The sequence below is a fragment of the Platichthys flesus genome, chromosome 4 (assembly GCF_949316205.1).
Source record: "Platichthys flesus chromosome 4, fPlaFle2.1, whole genome shotgun sequence".
Classification (NCBI taxonomy): Eukaryota; Metazoa; Chordata; class Actinopteri; order Pleuronectiformes; family Pleuronectidae; genus Platichthys; species Platichthys flesus.
The window spans coordinates 10,838,833-10,857,297 of NC_084948.1; the positions used below are offsets into that span (position 1 = coordinate 10,838,833).

At 42.6% G+C, this 18,465-nt stretch overlaps 1 protein-coding gene across 9 annotated transcripts in view; it reads right to left on the reverse strand.

Moving 5' to 3' along the window:
- Positions 1-18,465, reverse strand: part of phldb1b (pleckstrin homology-like domain, family B, member 1b) — a 79,086-nt gene that overhangs the window by 11,673 nt on the left and 48,948 nt on the right. Inside the window, exons 6-18 of one of the 9 annotated variants that reach the window (XM_062385310.1) lie at positions 15,080-15,397; positions 13,926-14,063; positions 13,552-13,689; positions 11,691-11,819; positions 9,275-9,430; positions 8,937-9,047; positions 8,436-8,525; positions 7,864-7,998; positions 6,905-7,027; positions 5,725-5,886; positions 3,781-3,921; positions 2,068-2,184; positions 1,848-1,950 (exon numbers count right to left, since the gene is read on the reverse strand). In XM_062385310.1, the coding sequence (XP_062241294.1) occupies positions 1,848-1,950; positions 2,068-2,184; positions 3,781-3,921; positions 5,725-5,886; positions 6,905-7,027; positions 7,864-7,998; positions 8,436-8,525; positions 8,937-9,047; positions 9,275-9,430; positions 11,691-11,819; positions 13,552-13,689; positions 13,926-14,063; positions 15,080-15,397 (1,861 nt within the window). Of the gene's footprint in view, positions 1-1,847; positions 1,954-2,067; positions 2,185-3,780; positions 3,922-5,724; positions 5,887-6,904; positions 7,028-7,863; positions 7,999-8,435; positions 8,526-8,936; positions 9,048-9,274; positions 9,431-11,690; positions 11,820-13,551; positions 13,690-13,925; positions 14,064-15,079; positions 15,398-18,465 lie in introns of all 9 variants that reach the window. The other 8 variants (XM_062385302.1, XM_062385301.1, XM_062385304.1 and 5 more) reach the window with 8 other exon arrangements.

Below are 18,465 nucleotides of genomic sequence, written 5' to 3' on the forward strand. Positions count from 1 at the left end.
TTCAGGTAAACATCACCCTCGATAGAGAAATCAAACCTGCCAGACTGGTTTTACATGGACGAAACTTTTATGGTTATTACACAGTCTTTGTTTTTCTTTATCTGTATTGAAGTTTAAGGGCAGCTGATTGGCTGCCTGGCGTGCTGCTCTGTTTTCTGCTGTTTGAATTGATCTGAATGATGAATTTAAACTCTGCAAAGCTGTTTTCAGACACAACCCCCGGAGGATGTCCGTAAAATTGGGTCCAGACTTTTCACATATGAGCAGTGCCGCAGGAGATTCTCCGCTCAGACGCCTTCACAACAACACAGACATCTCCTGAGCCTGAGTGCAGGTGAGGGCTGGTAAAGAAGGCAGAGGCAGGATGTAACTTATTCATTCCTCTGCAGACATAATGTTTTTTTTTGTTTACAGCACAAAGACACCAACAACAAAAGCTCTCTTGACATCTATGTTGTGTGTGTGTGTGTGCTTTTTACTCTAATGTCACAGCTGTTATTCAACCTGGGATATTTGTTTTATTTTCTTTTTTAAGTCTGTCACTTGCAGTGAATCCTGAGGAGCTTGACCTCGAGATAATGTCTGAACTCTGACATTTGGGTTCTCCCATTCTGCCGCTCCTGAGAATGTCAGAAAGCGGCTCAATTGATATTACCACTTTTTAAGGGATTTAAGGGTGAACATGAGATTATTTATGACAGAAAAAACAGTTACTTCCAGACACCGCATGTGACGTATGAAGAGACAGCAGATGAAACAAAGAGAGAAACGAGACGCCGAATTCCGCTGAACAAAATTAAGAAACCATGAGAACTCATCGACTCCTGGACACTGTGACCCAGCTACCTGCTGAGCGTTCCTCTACGGGGTTCTGTCTGGAGGTCTGGGGCTCTGTGGTGCAACAGCACAGGAAGAGACACATTCACAGACAAAGACCGGGACGTAAGGAAACCCCTGAACTGCAGACATGTGTGACCAGCTCCCATTTCCAAACGCAGCACCCGTGGGTGGCAGCCAGCTGAGCTTAAGCACCAGACAGCTGCTTTGCATTTAGTCAAACAGCAACACTGTTCTCTAATGTCGCTCAGATACATACAAAGAGCTCAATAAAAGAGAGCAAGGCAACACTTCACAATAACCACTAACAAGTTAATGAGAATTTGAGTGTGCACTGCTGCTGAATATCTGACGGATGTTTTCCTCTGTTCTCAGACAGATTTATCATTCATGTCTGCTCCTCAGTCCACAGATGCTGCTGTCATTTGTTTTCTGTGTTAAACACTCAAAGCCGCAGTGTAAGTCAACTGATCTCTCAGGAAAAGTGAACACCTTTAACCTATGTTTAACCTTCGTCAAAACCTTTTGTGCTTGTAACATACTGGCTCCAACTGAGTACAAAAGGAATAGGGTATTTTTATTTTTTATTATAGGCCTGAAGAAAGAGAGAGAAAAAAACAAATAGATTAAAGACCAACAAAAAAAAACCTGTGCTGCAAATGGTTTCTTTTATCCTCGCTTTACTATCCTGTTTTCTTACGACACCTCACATTTATCTTGCAATGCCTCGGAGAGGGTTGGTTCCAGAGATGACGAGAGTTGACAGAGAAAAGCACATATTTATTATACCTATTAATAACTGTGTCATTATATGTCAATGACTGATTTATCATGGATAAATAGACCATGATTTCATTGCTTGTAACAAATCTGATGCCTGTGTTATGTTCAGATAGATATATGGTCCTGATTATTTAATTTTTATGATACAACCTGCTTCATGGATTTTTCCTTGCCAAGACGTGTTGATGTTTGTTGAGTGAAACTCAGGTGCAGGGCAGGTCACTCACCTTTCTGCTGCAGAGCGAGCTGTCTCTTGGTCTCTATGTCCTGCAGCGTCGCAGCCAGGTTCCTGGGCAGACTGCCGGTGCTGTTGGCCACCAGCAGGGGGCTCTGCTGGGTCAGAGGGAGAGGACAAGAATATCAGAATGTAATGTTGTGTTTACATATTCATCTAGACTGCAGAGGTGAGCTCGACATTCCCAAAGAAGCTTTGAGATTGAAGTGTACCCTGGAGCTGGTGTTGCGTCCCAGCGTCGCTGCTCCATGCTGCGGGGGGGAGGCGGAGCCAGACTTGGGCTGATGGAGAGAAAGGCCTGGATCACTGTCCAGCTTGGAGCGGAACACCTGAGTGAGAACCCACACAGGATGTAGACGTCAACATTAGGAATCACCGCCGATAGGTGCTCAAACCAACCAATGTTAAGGCAGATTTGCGAATTAGAACCGGGGTCGTAATACAACTGAAATCCACCATGGATGAGTTGTGAGAACCTGATGGTAACGTGAGGTTAAAAGCATGATAAGCATGATGCTGAGAGGACTGATCACTGATGCAGTCACAGCAAACAGAGTGCTGGCATCCCTACATCAACAGTTTATTCCAGTGTCTGCATGGAGAAACTTGAGTGACAGATAACAAATGTGAGTTAACACACACGCTGACACACAACACACACCTGACACAGCAGCACACCCCCTTTTCATTAATAAGGCCACCAAAAGCTAATGCTGCATTCATGTACTTTAACAACTGTGCGGACTCCTTCAAAGTCGAGACGTGATTGAAGAGTCTTGTGGACTCGTGCGACAGACAGCTACTCTCAGTTTTATTCCAACCTGAAGCACATAAATGGCTTCATGTTTTACACCAAAGGAAACAGTGAAAATAAGAGCGACGCTCACAGCACATATCTGTGACCTGCAGCGTCTCATCAAAGTGTGTCACAGCGAACTGTTGTGGTGTCTGGTGCTTTCAAGAGGCTTCAAGGGGGAAGACTGCCACTGCAAACTTTTTATTTCTGACGTGAAGGCAGCATGATGACACAGCTGTCATGAAAAAGCTTTATTTTCTCCTCTCCATCCTCTTGACAAAACACACAGAGCCAACTTCTTCTCTGGGTGTGAGTCTGCAGCAGCAGATTGAAAGTTGGCAGAGGAACACATGGGTGACGGTATTATATTACGGTATCATATCAAGATATTATTTTGAAGTTTCGGGTGAAGAAGCCTGTTCTGTATAATGATATCTTTCCATCTCTTACCAGTCCGGGCAATTATTGCGTTCCAGTGGTAAACCATGTGTGAGGTGACACTGGTGTGGTTTCGGGATGGGCTCCACCTGCACTGGTTGTCTACACACTGGTTTTGACCCGGGTCCCCTCCTCATATTCACAGGTTCTGTTACAATGAGCTATCGATTTTTTAAATTTCTAATTATTTTAACTACATGAGGCTCGAGTCGGGTTTGGAAAAAAAAATAGATAGCCTTCCCTTAGGGTTAAGCTAAGTTTGTTTTCTTTCTGGTTTGGACAGGCACAGACTGGAAAATTACCCAAGCCCAATACTGTCGTTTTCTCTGTGTGGGATGATTTAAACCGAGTATTCACTCTTGAGGCTGCCTCTGTGTCCTAGTCTGGCTTTGACACTCAGCTCATCTCTCTTAGTTTAGGCGCTCTAATAGATCAGTTGGGCTGCTCACTGTTTTTACTATGCACATTGTAAGAGACAGCGGCTGATAGAGCCTTTATGTTTAACTTTTTAATATAATTTAACTGTTGATTTATCCCGGTGCTTACGGTATTGCACAATTCCTAGTATGTTGTACGTTCACACGGGTGATGACTATGACACCGGTGAACATACCCCACCTCTGGAAACACACAAACAGCAAAAGGGTGACTGGGGAAAAAATCAGGAGAAGGAGGAAAGGAGGCCCTCTACCTGCAGCACAGGCCTGCGGCCGGAGAGAGACTTGGATGGCAGAGGGGGAGAACATAGCTGGCTGGAGTCAGTCATCACCTCCTGGTACCACTGCTCTAAATCTAGCTTGGGCAGGTGTTGCCTGCTGCCCTCAGACTGGTACTGCACAGCACACAGAGGAGCGGCACAGCAGGAGAGGAGAGAAGAGAGTGAAAAAAGAAGACAAGAAAAAGATTAGAAAGCATTCAAAGACAGTGGGAAGGGAGAGGGTAGAAACATTTGCTTTGTACACTCTCAAAAGCTGTAATTAAGGTTTTTTATGCTTTGGAAATTAAACATCTGAAACACTTTATTGTTGTGCGCTGCTTTATGCTTTATACCCTGCAGCTGCTCAATCTCGTCTTAACATGTATTTTACTTCTTCTGCATTGACCCACTTTCTCACAAGAACATTCAAGTTTTCCTCTAATTTTCACTTCACTTAATACCCACAGTATCTCTGCAGCTTAGGATTTAAAGTGTCTTGCGGAATAACATGATCATTTGTTTTGTCATTTTGCAGCTGTTATTACTGAGGTTTTTACTTTGGTCTGTTCCATCTCAATAGTTCTGCTGAGCTTTTATAACAGCTGACTGAGAAAGGCTGCACACACATCTGCTGCTCACATGACCAGCATTAGCAGAGAATCACCATGAAGAACTGTCCTTATTAGTTCCACAGTCTTCTCCTCGTGGAAATGACGTGATAACGGTGACTTATTCAAGCTCAATAAAGCGGCGACTCTCTAATTTGAGGCTACAGATGCGGTGACTGGGGGGAAAATGCAACACAGGTGACATCTAATGTGACGGATTGCATCAGTAACACGATGACTGCGAGCGGCTTGCAGCAGATCTTTGAAAACAATGGGCGTCTGTGACTTCAGGCAAAGCTGCACTACAACAGACAGCCACAGCTCCAGACTGACAAATTCAGCAGCATTGCAGGGTTTGGCGTCTTCATGGGCTTCAGTGTTTTCCTGTAGTGCTTAAAGCAATATACACTGACTACATCTTTAAGTAAGTCAAAATAGATTTCCTTTTAGTGCATGAGGCTGGGAGGAGGAGATGCACGGCAGGGCAAGGCACCGTTATACAAAGGATTGAGGCAATTAGAAGACAGAAAGGGGGAGGGCTGTCTCATTTAAGTGAAAAATAAACTATACTTAAAGCAGACAGTTTGCATACCAAGTGCAGTCAATGTTTGATGTACACTGTTCTCCCAGAATGCAGTGCAAAAAAGGAGAGAGTGGACTGCTGACGCCTGCAAAACTTTTTATTCATAGTTGTGAGCGGTGAAACTGCTCCAGAAAAAGCAGGGGAAATGAAAAATAAGCAGAATTTTTCACGCATGCGCAAAAGTCACAGTTTAATTGATCTGTATTTAAAAAACATTCTATAGTATGGATTAGGAAAGTACTGATCTCGTCTCTTGAATTTGTCTGGGAACCATTTCATGAGGTTAAACAACAGGGCTCTTTCACAGCAGAAATGTCGATGTGATAAATATATTATTAATAACATTATTGAAGGGTGCATTCCATTTATAGCTCTGTCTGAATTCAGGGGCTGCGTCCTTTAGTTGTGTCCAACTGCAGCTCTGTTGAGACACAACTTTTGTGAACCAGGTTCGGGACACTTCTTGTCCCACTGGGAAAGCTTTCTCAGACACTGGATGGAACAGACACGTTGTGAATGAATATTAGTGGTCGACTGCATGTTTTTCCTGCTGTGAAAAGTCAAAATATCTGCTGTTTAATAAGCTCCACAGCTGCACAACTACTTCAAGCCCCCATACACAACTGCTAATCATTATGAGCTCTCAGCCTTTTTAAAGCAGGGTTCTGAAATACTGCCGTACACCCTCAAACAAGTGCGAGCACACAGATGGTCAGCGGGAGAAGAGAAGGGAAGAACAGCACACACCTCCACAGAGAGAGACAGGGAGGAGCCATGAGGAGAGGGGAGGCAGGAGAAGGCGGGGTCTACCCCTCCAGACTGCAGGGGCTGGCGAAGCGGGGAGGTAGGGGACGACTCCACCTTTGGCATCCCATACATCTGACTTAACTGGCCCACCGTCACATACTCCTTTCAACACACACACACAAACACACAGGTGGAGAAGGAGGAGGAGCAGGGAGAGAGAGAGAGAGAGAGATGCAGGGAGAGGGAGAGAGAGACAGACAGAGAGAGAAGTCAGCAGGAGAAGCAGCAGGTGGGAAACATATCGAGCAGTGACCTACTGCATCATGAAGGTGTGAGGGAGGCAGGGACGTGAACCAAAACACACACTGGATTAAAACAAACAGCAAAGAGCAACACAATACACACAATCTGCATTAGAGTCAGACCAGTATATAGAACCATCACTGGCCTCATCACATCATTCATCACCAACTTCCTGGGATTAGTATGATTTTGTGACATAATCGGACACATTTGAATCACTTTTTATAATGGTTTTTTTCTTGTCACAGGTAACTGGAAAAGAAATATATGGGATGTCCTTGTGGCTGATTACAAACCAACTCACTCTACCCTAATTTCCACCACCTTTATTAAATACCTTATTTTGTTTTCCAAAAAACAGCTATTATACTGACACCGGTATTCACTTATCTTAGAAACTGTCTTTTCTCCTGAATGTTGATATTGAATGTTGAAAACTCTTAGTGGTGGAATCTATTGCATCTACTATGTTCGTCCTGAGAAAGGAATCCCTCACTTCTGATAACCCTGAGGTTTCGGCTGTTTTTTTCTCCTGTTAAAAGAATGTTTTGGATGCTTTTCCTCATCCTTCCCTCGTCCCACCTTATACATTTTGCTAAGCCCTCTGAGGTAAACTGTAATTTGTGAATATGATGAAAAAGTTACCGTTTAATCTGATTGCTGCTATGACCCAGTCACACAAACCTCAGTGTCTGTAAATGAACACTCCCTCACAGCTACATAGGGTGAGTACAAACAAGGCCAACAGTAGAGTCAGGCTGATACACGGCAAGCCAGCAGAGGGAGCAGCGTGACATGAAAACGCAGGGATGGGAAGACAGAGTGAGTTAGAGGCAGAAAACAAGTCAGGGAGGAGACAGACAGGAAGTGATGGTACCTCGCCGGCGCCAGCTAATGTAGCATCTATGGCAAACACTTGGTCGTGTGAGACGGACTTGCTGCTGCCGTGGCGGCTGCCACCGCCGTACATCTTATAAACGTCCGACAGCTTCATATACTCCTGAGGCACCAGCCAACAACAGTCAGACAAGATGAGAAGCCATGAGGAAAATGCAAATATCAAGATAGAAACACAGATAGAAACGCACACACGCAGACACACAAATGAAGGCCTCCCACAATGCCTTGAGCCTTTTGGTTTAGAGATTATTTGAGCCAACGACCGTGTGTTATATGGCTGTTGTTATATTAAATGAAACGTGCGCAGTGTGAATGACATGAGAGAGAGGATGTAATATTACTATTTGTGTAAATTTCCACTGTATAACTGCATATTTGAGGTGAATTGAATTTCCTCAGCAGCCTGTTGTTTGTTTGTACGCAAGTGTGTGTGTGTGAAAGGAGACAGGAACATACTAAGCAACAAACACAGAGCATCTTTAGCGTCAAACATGGCGGACACACAATCAGGTCACAAACAGGCACTGTTGGTTTCCACAAAAAGCCAATGATGTAGTGGCCGATAAGAAAAATCTAAAATTGTCACCTCTGGTTGATTATAATGAAATTAAACAACTGTGAGAGGTGAGTGTTGATTCTGGAGCATAATATGTGAGCAGAGGAGAATGTAGGTGAGTTAATCCTCTAAGTCCCTTGACAAAACCCAATTTCAGCCTAAAGCTGCAGTGCTTGCTCCTCTTAACTATCATTAATGATGTTCTATTGAAAAACACATCAGCCTGAGCCGAGCTAGTGCCGCACAATACATCACAGACGTCATTATAGCCACAGTGCGAGTACGACACCCACAGTGCAATGAATGACCTTTGGGGTGAGTTTTAATAAAGGTCGTGAGGGAGTAGTGGGCTTCATGCGGGGGATCATTAGTCTGATTACCTCCGTTGGGCTGCCGGGGTACAACTGAGAGGGAGGGGAGGGATGTAAGTAGGGAGGAGAGGCTTGACAGAGGGAATGCTGGGAGGAGAGGACATCCTCCGACAACAGGTCAGCCTCGCTGATTTGGAGCATTTCCTGTTTCAACAGTCGTAGAATAAGTGTTCAGGGACACTAGAAACAAATTCATGTACGGCTCAGGCGTTCTGTCTCTTGCCTTCCCTCAGGCGAACTTCACCAGTGACAACAGGTTAACAAGTTATACACTTATGAATGGAAGTAGTGACAAATAAGAATTAGTTCACTCTACACAATATTAATTAAGAGCTCATCATGAAAAAGCATTTCAATCACAACATAAATTTGCGGATTAGACTGATTTCACCACATGTAGCATCCAAGGGATTACCCATGAGTCTGCACTGCAATCAATCCCAGCCAGTTAGAGAGGTGAACGTGGTGAAGTATCAGCTGTGAGTCATCAAAGCTCTGTGTCGTTTTCGAGCCTGGAGCACTGAGTGTGAATGAGTGTTTGTTTTCACCGGATACACACTGAGCCTCAGCCCCTCTCTCACCTCTCTCATCGCAGTGGAGGACTTGGGGAAGCTCTTTCCTCCAGTCAGGTTATGGTATCTCTTCTCCAGCGCTGACAGTCTCTCCTTCTCCTGGAACGTAAAGAAACAGATTCATCACATTTTTGTCTCATCAATACATGTACTCACTCAACTCCTTCATTATTGTTATCGTCAAGCCACACGATGGATCGTGGTGGCAGCTTATGGGAGATTATGATTACAACTTGATTGCTTAGATGTGCAATATGCCCGCATATACAATTATTGTTCTTCTGTGTTTTTTTCTTACTCTAAAGGGAAGAGGATGTTGCTCCTTTATAAAACCTATGAGGCAAAATATGATTTGTGAATACCGGCTATACAGGAAAACTTTGACTGATGGATAATGTGCCTGAAACATCAGTATTCTTGTAAACTCCTTAAACACAAAATACAAAATCTCTATACTTTCAAATTTGAACATTAGAACATTATGTAATGCACTGACGGATGAGTTTGTACCTTTTGGAGCATTTGTAGTGCGAGGCCTCTGTCTTTAGCCAAACGCTCACACTCCTGAGATGCCTGTAGGCTGAGCTGGTTGGCCTGGTTCTCTAAAGCAGACACCTTCTCCTGTGCAGAGGAAAACATGAAAAACAATTAGATTTTCAAAGCAAGCAGCACACCAGCTATTGCACAACTTTGCAAAAATAGGGTCAGACTAAGTTGATACTGCATAGCTGAGTAACTTATTTGCCACAGGCAGCTTCATCTCTAACACAAAAAACCATATTGTTAAGAGCATAATCTTGATTAACTAGTGTTCCTGTTCCTCCACAGACGATCAGGCGTTTCCTCACCTTCCTCTTGGCCACGCTGCTGTGGTACTCCGCTCTCTCCTGGAGCAGCTGCTGGCTGATGGTTTCTCTCTCCTCCTCCAGGCTGCTCTCTCTCTCCAGCTGCTGAAACTCCAGGTCCTCAAACTTTTTGGTTCCTGCTTCCAGCACCTCTCCATCCTGATGGAGGCGCGTTCACATGATGAGCGGTTACATCATATACAGAAAGAATGCACTGTTTACATTGCTCATTTTAAAGCCATCGTCTATCACCGGACTAGCGTTACTGCTGACAGCAAAGCGAAAACATATTTGACACTTACGCATGAAATAGTTTTTAAATAGTTTTCCCAGCATGGCTGAAGCTCGTGCTCAGTCAAGCAGGCAGCCGTGAAACACATGCTTCTACTGCAGCACAGCTACTGGTGTCTCGTCATTAGATTTACTATAGAATATGGGGAGTGGGCGGGGAGATGGAAGATTTATGGTTAAAATCTGATTTGATTTCTTTTCATTATCATTTCCAATTCGCTCTCTTGCTAGTATAAGGAATAAACACTAACAATGTAGACATATAAAGTGAAACTCTAAAAACTACATGAACTATGAACAATAAATCGTAGAGTAGTAAAAATCGCTGAAGGCTCTCGAGTCGGCGTATAGCTCCTGTGACCCAACAGCCTGTAATGTCTAGTCACTGACATGGATGTGTGTGATCAAAACACAACAACTGAGGACTCGGATGTCAAACAGCTAGACACCTTGGGAATAACTTCTGTTTTGACTTTATCTCCTTGACACCACTGACTGAAATGTGTTTCTGCCCTCCTGACTGAGCCTGAAATTCCCACTTGCCCGTCGTAACATCCTGATCTCAGACTTCATATCGACTGGCTGCTCTAATCTCTGAGTGGGATCCAAACAAAGGACTCACATTACTTAATTTCAAAGAAGCCTCTTACTTTACATAAGATCTTGTTCTGTCTGGTAAAATTGCATCTTTTTGCAATCTTTACCATTCTGATAGGTAAAGAAAGCTAAATTCACATTTGACCCTAGATCGACAACAGTAGTTTCCGTAAGAGAAGTCAAAGGAAGAGATTAAGCATAGACACACAATTGGTCTAGTCAGGGCGTATGTTAATTGATTAGTGAGGAGTTATACATATTATGTGAGTCATGACAGTTCACAGAGGAGATGCACATCAGATTCGGGCATGCGGCGCAGTGGGGAGGGGTTCGTATTACATGGAGCACGTTTAACCAAAATGCATCACTAGCAGCTGAAGTGACCAGGGGCCATTTGTGTGCTCCTGTGTGAACCCAGTGCTCCAGTAGCACGTAGGTGCGGCGAGGAGGTGGGAGAATTCCTGCAGCCTGGCACTGAGAGGGCGGCCCATGACTACACAGAGAGAATGTGCATGTAAACTGTGTGCTGAAGGGTTAAAGGTCAGGCCAGTAGCACTGTGTGTGTTGGCACCTGTATGTGCCGAGTGGTGACAAATGCACTGCCTACCAAAGGCAGAGAGAAGTAGGCAGTAAACATAATATATTTAAATTTTTCTTTTATATAAGTTTTCTGTTTAATAGGTTGCTGTATGGTTTCCCACAAACAACATAATAAAAGTGTTTTTTTTACTATTAGTTAATGGTGGTTAAACAACATTAAATCACAAGCTGGTAACTCTTAGCAGGAGTTTAGCCAAGTTTCCTCATTACAGGATTTAGGTAAGAGCATCATTTGGTAATGTGAAATAACAAACTGAACATCCAAGATGTCAGTTTATCAAAGTTAATACTTTTGACAGCATGGGAAAAATCTGTCATTACATTTTTCTCTTAATTTTAGCTGGCTGTTTGGTTTTTACTCTAAAAATATAAACTCAGAGAAATAACACAGATTTATGACATTGATTGCTAGTTAGCAGGATTACAGAGAAACGGATTTCCATGAAACTCTTGCTCTATGGTATAAATCAGGGAACAGTCCATTACATTTTGGAGCCGATTTGGTTCACATGGGAGAAACAAGATTTTTGTTTTCACTTTCTTCATTATTGTGGCATTTTTCAACATTTTCGTTGATTTCTCAGACAATAAATCTTGGATCTTGGGTAATATAAGTGTCATTTTAGTTTTAAGAAGTAAAATTGATGTAGAGAAGTCAAATACAGGTCTTTACTCACTTCTGACCATGTGACATGTGACTACTGTTTTGATTGTGTATTGTCCAGTAAAAGTACCGCCCTCACACAGTACTAACTTTACAACACGCTTTGTTAAAAAAACTGTGGTTATAAGTTCTTAATTTACAGTTGGCTGTTTAACCAGGTTCACACTCTTTTTAAAAGACGGTAACTAGGTCGGTGCTACTATCTATGAAGGCAGGAGGGAGTTGCGTGTGTGGTGAACCGCCTGGGTCACGTTTAGCAGGACCCACCCTTTTGAGCTGTTCCTGCAACTGTTCCCGCAGGGACTCGGGACAGTTATGAAGCTGGTTCTTCAGCTCAGCGTAGCCCTCCTGGAGGCTCTGCAGGGCCCGACGCTCGGCCTCAACATTAGCCCTCTCCTAGAAAGACACAGCACACACCCACACATAGGATGGATGGGGTGAGGGGAGAGATAGAGAGAGATAGAGAGCCGGAGAGAGACAGAAAGAAAAACACACTTCTCAATATCCACGCCATGCAAATATAAGAAAAAACTAAAACCTGCAAGGTGTTAGCATAGACTCGTTGCTGCAGATTTTCAGGGCTTGGCTGGGGATGACACAACTCACAGTGTGGGATTATTGAACTATAAACGTGTGCTCTGAATTCAACTTGGACACGTATACTAGAGAGAAATGACAATTACATTGCACAAACTTTTTTTTTTAAGACAATTCAAAGCTCTATTCTTCTGCTACTTGACATATTTTTGTAGTACAATGTTTACAACTGTCTTAACAGCAAACCTAGCACTTTATGGTTATGGGCAGTCAATAGACCAGACTAACACTTTGCAGACTTGGCTGCAGAAACATTAAAAAAGTAATTGCTGAGTGAGCAACATTAACTTGACAGTGGTGACAGTTAAACTACAGAAGCCTCATCTATCCTGGGGGCTGCTTGACTTTCAGACTTGGGGATCGATCAATAATACTTTGTGTTTGATGTGAAAAACCAAAAGGTCCTCTAGGACTGACAGCACAAACAGGAGTCTCACTATGAAAGACAAAGAGGCAGTGTCATTTTTCGGTTCTACAGCACAGAGCCTAGAACAGTTAAAAGAAACCGTCAACATTATGGCAAACTGTTTTGATCAGCTGCAGAGCCACAGCTTAATGGAGAATTTATCCTCTCATTCACACTAACTGGGGTTTCATTACATTCACACACAATTCCAAGACCAAGGGCAGGTAACACTGAGACACCTGAACGGAGCTGTCACTTCTCATGGTCACCTGACACATCCCCCAATAAAATAAACATGAATGACACCCTCACTTTTTTGTTGTAACCCCTGTGATGTGCAGACAAAATCTTCCCAAGAGTTGACTTTGAAAACAATATAACAACAAAGTTAAATGTGCTTTCTTTACACCTCTTTTCATTCTTGTGAGTGCTTGAATGTGTTGGATGTAAGTAAAAGGAAGAAAAAAAATAGGGAGCTCTATATAAACCATAGAGGACATGCAGGTAGTTTCAGCTGCTGGAACACCGTCACAAAGTGGTCTTGCAGAACCCGTGTACTACAACCATAGACAGAGCCCAGACAGCCACTGGAGGGCAGCTGTCTCTGTGGACAGAGTCCGTCATGCACACAGGGAGGAAAAAGGTGAGCACAGTGGATCAGAGGGTCCAGTGACTTGAGAGAAACATTAGAGGTTAATGGATGTCAGTTAGTTAGCGGAGTCAAGCTGAGGAGAAAACAGATTAAAATGACAAACTACTAAGTTGAAAACGTGCAAGAGAGAATGGCCAAGTCCCTTATTTAACCCTTTATGAGACCAAATATTCTCTAATCATCAGTGCTGTAAATTAAAGTCTCCATAACAGGGAAACAGACAGGACTGTAAACTTAGGACTGGGACTCAAACAGTACTGACCCAGTAGTAAATGTAAGAGATAAGCAGTGAATGTGTGTGTGTGTGTGTGTGTTTGTGTGTGTGTGTGTGTGTTTTGTCTCTTAGTGTCAAACAATGTGTAAAAGCATCAGTAAAAAAATGTTTGAATCCTGTAAACCCGGGATCTTCTGTAAAATCAATGGATTCAAATCATTTCAAAGGTGAGATGTATCCACCCCACTGGTCCCTCTACCTTGTCTTTCTCCCTCTGGATGGCGCTCTCCAGCTCATCCAGTTTGCGCTGTAGCTGAGTGACTATGTCCGTTTCAGCCTCTATCTGGTCGTGCTCCGCCTGCCTCTCGCCCTGCAGCAAAGCACGCTCCATCTCGGCCTGGAAGAGAGCGTCAAACACAGAGTCACGCTGCTGGCCTGAGCTCGGGCCCTCCACATAACAACATCGCCAAACACCTACAATACTTTGACAATGAACTATTAATAATAATAATAATATCTTGCATTTGTAAGGCGGTACCCGAAGACCCTTTATATAGGAACTGTACATTTCTGCCTCTATTCTTTAAGCTGGGTTTATACTGAAGGTGTCCCATTTCCACCGTTAAACACTACCTCTTGTTTAGACTCCTGGAGTTGCTGCTCCAGCTCTGTCAGTCTGGTTTTGAGCTCATCGATCCGAGAAAGAACGCGAACCCGCTCCTCCACCAGGTAGCCCAGCTCCAGACGAGTGGTGCTGGATGAGTCCTCGTGCTGCAAGGAGGGAGAACAGAGGAGGTCAGGCTTTCAAGAAAGGAAGTGAATCCAGTAAATACACACCTTTTTATTACATAAGATATTAAATGACATATGATTAATATTTATGTTGTATAGTCTCTTAAATTAAGCCTTAGCTTTGTCATTATTATATTTTGCCATTTTCACTACTGATAACCAGAATAAGTTTATATTATGTTTTTTTAATTTGTATTTTGAAATCAGGGTTATTACTTCTGCAGTGTTTCGTGTTTCCCGGTGCTATTGATGCTTGTTGTCTCTGGTCTAAATGGGTTTTAAGTGGATTTTCTATCTTACTGAGAAAGAACCTCTTCAAAATCGTTTGTTGAAATCAATAAGGAAAATGTTGGATTATAAAACAATGTATGATCTATTATATGACAACTTAAAGAAGCATTAAGAAACTTGTCACAGAACACAGAGACATATGAAACAAAGGAGCGGGAACAAAGGAGTTGGTTGATAATCAAATTACATGCAGAAGCCACAGAGACTACCAACTCACAGCCCTTGAAATCAATTTGATAGAAATGAGAAGGAGAAGGAGGGTGCAGGAAGAAGCTGATTTTGACAAATGCAAGAAATATTTACAGTAATATTCACATTTGTTCAGAGACTGAACTTTGAGCAGTTAGCTTTGTACTATTATGTAACATGGATTGAGGCTTAATAATATGCATCCATGTGAAATTATATGCTACATCAAGCAGAAACCAAAAAGCCCCTGATAATATATTTTGTGTGACGACAAATGACATCAGTGTACAATGCAGTTGTTGTCATGAAGCTGCAGCATACAACTGCATGCAATTATCATAATTTTAATAGTTTTTCTTTCTGCAGGATCCAGCTCAGGATCCTCTGCAGTCCCTGTTCCTCACTTTAAAGAGCGACTGATACAGAAAGAGTCGAGGAAATCACTGGCACATGCTGGTTTCCACAGCGACATGCAGAGAGAGCGTCTTCAGTGGAAAACATGCTTCCCCCCTGACCTGTCTGTCTCCATTGTGCAGTGCTGATGCTGTGCTGGCAGCAGGAGATGCCCTCACCTCCTGATGAGTGCTCTCTGTACTACTACACTCCTCCTTCAGATTCTCCTCGTCGCTCTCCCTCATTCTCTGTGCCAGGCGTAGTGCAGCTGAGGAAGGTGTCCCTCCGTGGACATTCTCCACGGATGTTCTCTGCCCAGAGCCATCAGCCAGCCCCCCAGGGAAACCCGTCCTACCCAGGCCGAGAGGGTCCAGACCGGTGCCCTCTCCTTTGTTGTACTCTGCACAGAGGTTCAGGATGGTCTCTAGTCTCTGTCTCTCCTGTGGCAAAAAAAACAAACACAAGCAAATGGTTACAAGTTTAAAAACAAGGAGAACAAATAATCTCTCATTCTCACATCTCTTTCCTTTGGCTATTTAAAGTATAGCAACATTAACTCTTACACACTCTTAAACCTGTGCCCATGTTTGAACATAAAATCTGCTGTTTTGTCAGCATTAGCTTCATTCTATAAATCAGAACCAGCCCTGGTAGAGAATATATGAATGTTTTCCTGTGGGCAAGAAAAGCTAAGTGAGCTCTAGGAAAATACCAGCATTTCTGCATACGTTTAAAACATGGACTGATCTTAATCTGAGTTACCCCAAAACACTAAAACTGTGTAGGAGGTTGATGATGCAGCAACACAATGATCAATAACATCAGGTAAATCCACGAGTGGCCTGGTCAGAGTCCAGACCAGAGCCGATCACACTACATATCCTCAGAATATGAACATGAGCATATTTGTGTATGTCTATGCTTATGACTTAACTGAAGATCAGATGACATTATATAACCAATTAACAGAATTAATGCAGTACTTAATTTCAAAGGTTTCACATACTTTTTCCTGCCACTGTTAATACTACTAACACTTACTTTTTTGCACTTGAATATATTATAATTACAACTATCCTTTAATTTTATCAGAAAACTCTGACCATGAAATTAAATGACTGAAGTGCAGGTCAGTCACCTAACCTTGAAGGCAAACATTGATAGCATATGTATGAGGCACGACTGATGTATCTATGATTATATTAAAGAACAATCACATTCAATTGAAGTACAACATTTAAATGAACTGCAGGTGCTACCAACAAGTCAACTATCCCGTTGACTGGTTTACTACAGTTACTGGTTAACTACAGTTAACCAGTCTCACATCAACAGTTAACCCAAACTGATGATCTGACTCTAGGAAGATTTTCCAACCAGCCTCAGTTTCAGTAAGAGCATGAAGTCCATCAAGACTCTTCTCACGCCTGAAACAACACAGCGTTTCACACAATGCTCTCTCTTGGGTGCTGCCTGCGACTCAGACTCACCGACTTGGTTGTCCAGCTGTCACTACGGAGGGGTCAGCCCACCTATGGGGGCCCCGGCAGTCCAGGCCGACAGAGTCACCTCTTAACCCTAAAACGTCAGCTGCTGACAGAGCGTCTGCCGAGCACCGCAGAACTGCATCACACATCGACCTCATAAATAACTGACTCCGCTGCTCCGTGATCTGACTACTATATGTAGATTTCAAGGGCTGACAGAAATATTTTTGAAAGTATCAGTATTCAAGTTTAATAGTGAATAATCTTAGATGTTAATGTCTTCAAGTGATAAATATCTTGATTCAAGGTACACTTACTAGCTTTTCTACTGATTTCAGCCTTCTGAGCAAATAGCAGATGAGAAAGACGCAGATAAATGAGAAAAAAAAAGTACAATATAGGGGTGTAATGATTTTCAGAATCGTTGCATCCTTAGTAGACACACGTTTAGTCGACTATGTTTGTTATACGTTAGGATTGGGAATTTTTGTAATTTTTCAGATATAAAACGGTCAAATTTTTCTAAATAATACAACTGTCTCATACAACTGTCAACTCAGACTTTAACATACTATATACAAAAATTGGGTTTCTTGTTGTGTTGGAACGCTTGACAAGCCAGGTGCATCGTCTTTTCAGCATAACTTCCCACTGAGCTAGCATCTGCATGAGGAAGACTGGTTTTAACCTGTAATCTGGGACCAGTCAGATTTTAACTGAGTGGGTGGGAGTAAAATACCCCCTTTAGGCTGCAGAGCAGTATTCACTAGAAAGAGTCAAACTTCAAACAGTCTCTGGCAAGTCAATGACTACTCTCGAGTCCTCCCACTCAACATCTGCTTGAGCATACACATAGATTAGACCATTTAGCGTTCTGATGCCTGTCTCTGAGAGCCAGCACCATCATTGTGTATGCCAGACACTCTAAACCATTCAGAGTGTTTGGTCTCATCATAAATCAACTTGACGCAGCATCACATTTGACGCCTGACAACTGCATGCTGACAGATTTGCATGAATCCAATATTTTCGGTTTCCTGATTTGGTTGTTTTTTTTAACTGTCAGATGAATGTTTGATGATCCTATGTTGTTAATACAGGTTATAGTAATACAAAATCTTAAAGGTTTAAGTCTCTAGGAGTCTCTGCAGATATCATTAGCATGTTCCTCAGGGCTTTCATAGCAGCCTGCGAGAGAACAAGTTTGTACAGCAGGTCAGTGGGTTAATCCAAAACTTTTGGCCAGAATGCAAGCTCCCATGTCCGGGTTGGAAACAATGGAATGCACGATGGTTCAATATGCCTATGCAGTTTAAGCCTAATTAATTCTGCCAGGGTAAACTGATGAGAAAGATGTCCCAAAAGATTGCAACTAGCCATTTCTTTCTTTTTCTTAAATTAGCCTTGTCAAAGCAAATCAAATTGAATGTGATCCTGGAGGAAAAAGAGAATAGAGAAATTGAGAAAATCTGTGTTATACTCACTCTCATGATGGACACAGTGAGAAGTAACAGCTTGAATCTTGAGATGAAGCTCTCATCCAGACTGAGCCAGCGTGGCCAAAAGGCAGATGAACCAATACTGGCCTTTGAAAGCTAAGTACCGCCCACGATTCCTGACACCAGCGTAACAACAAACCCACCCATTCTCTGGGAGGTTTGGAGTTGACAGTGACTCGACGGCAAATGTTAGTCATCTGACCACATTATAGAGATTTAAACTGTCTTCAAGGTCAACATATAAAAGGTCTGCAAAAGAAAAACCTGCTGTCTTCACTTATGCTGAACATCAAATGTACAACACTGGTGAAAAAAAAGTCAGCTAGCGCGTATAATTATTTGTAAAAAATATTCTGTTTGAAACACAGTGTATTACTTAGGACTGTGCATGCTGCTCACAGATACCAGTTAATTAGGTTCCGCTATTTAATTAAGTTCAGTTTTATTTGTTAAGCACTAAATCACAACATTAATTATCGCTCCACAATTAACTTAGTACAGTGGTACTATTTATATTTAGTA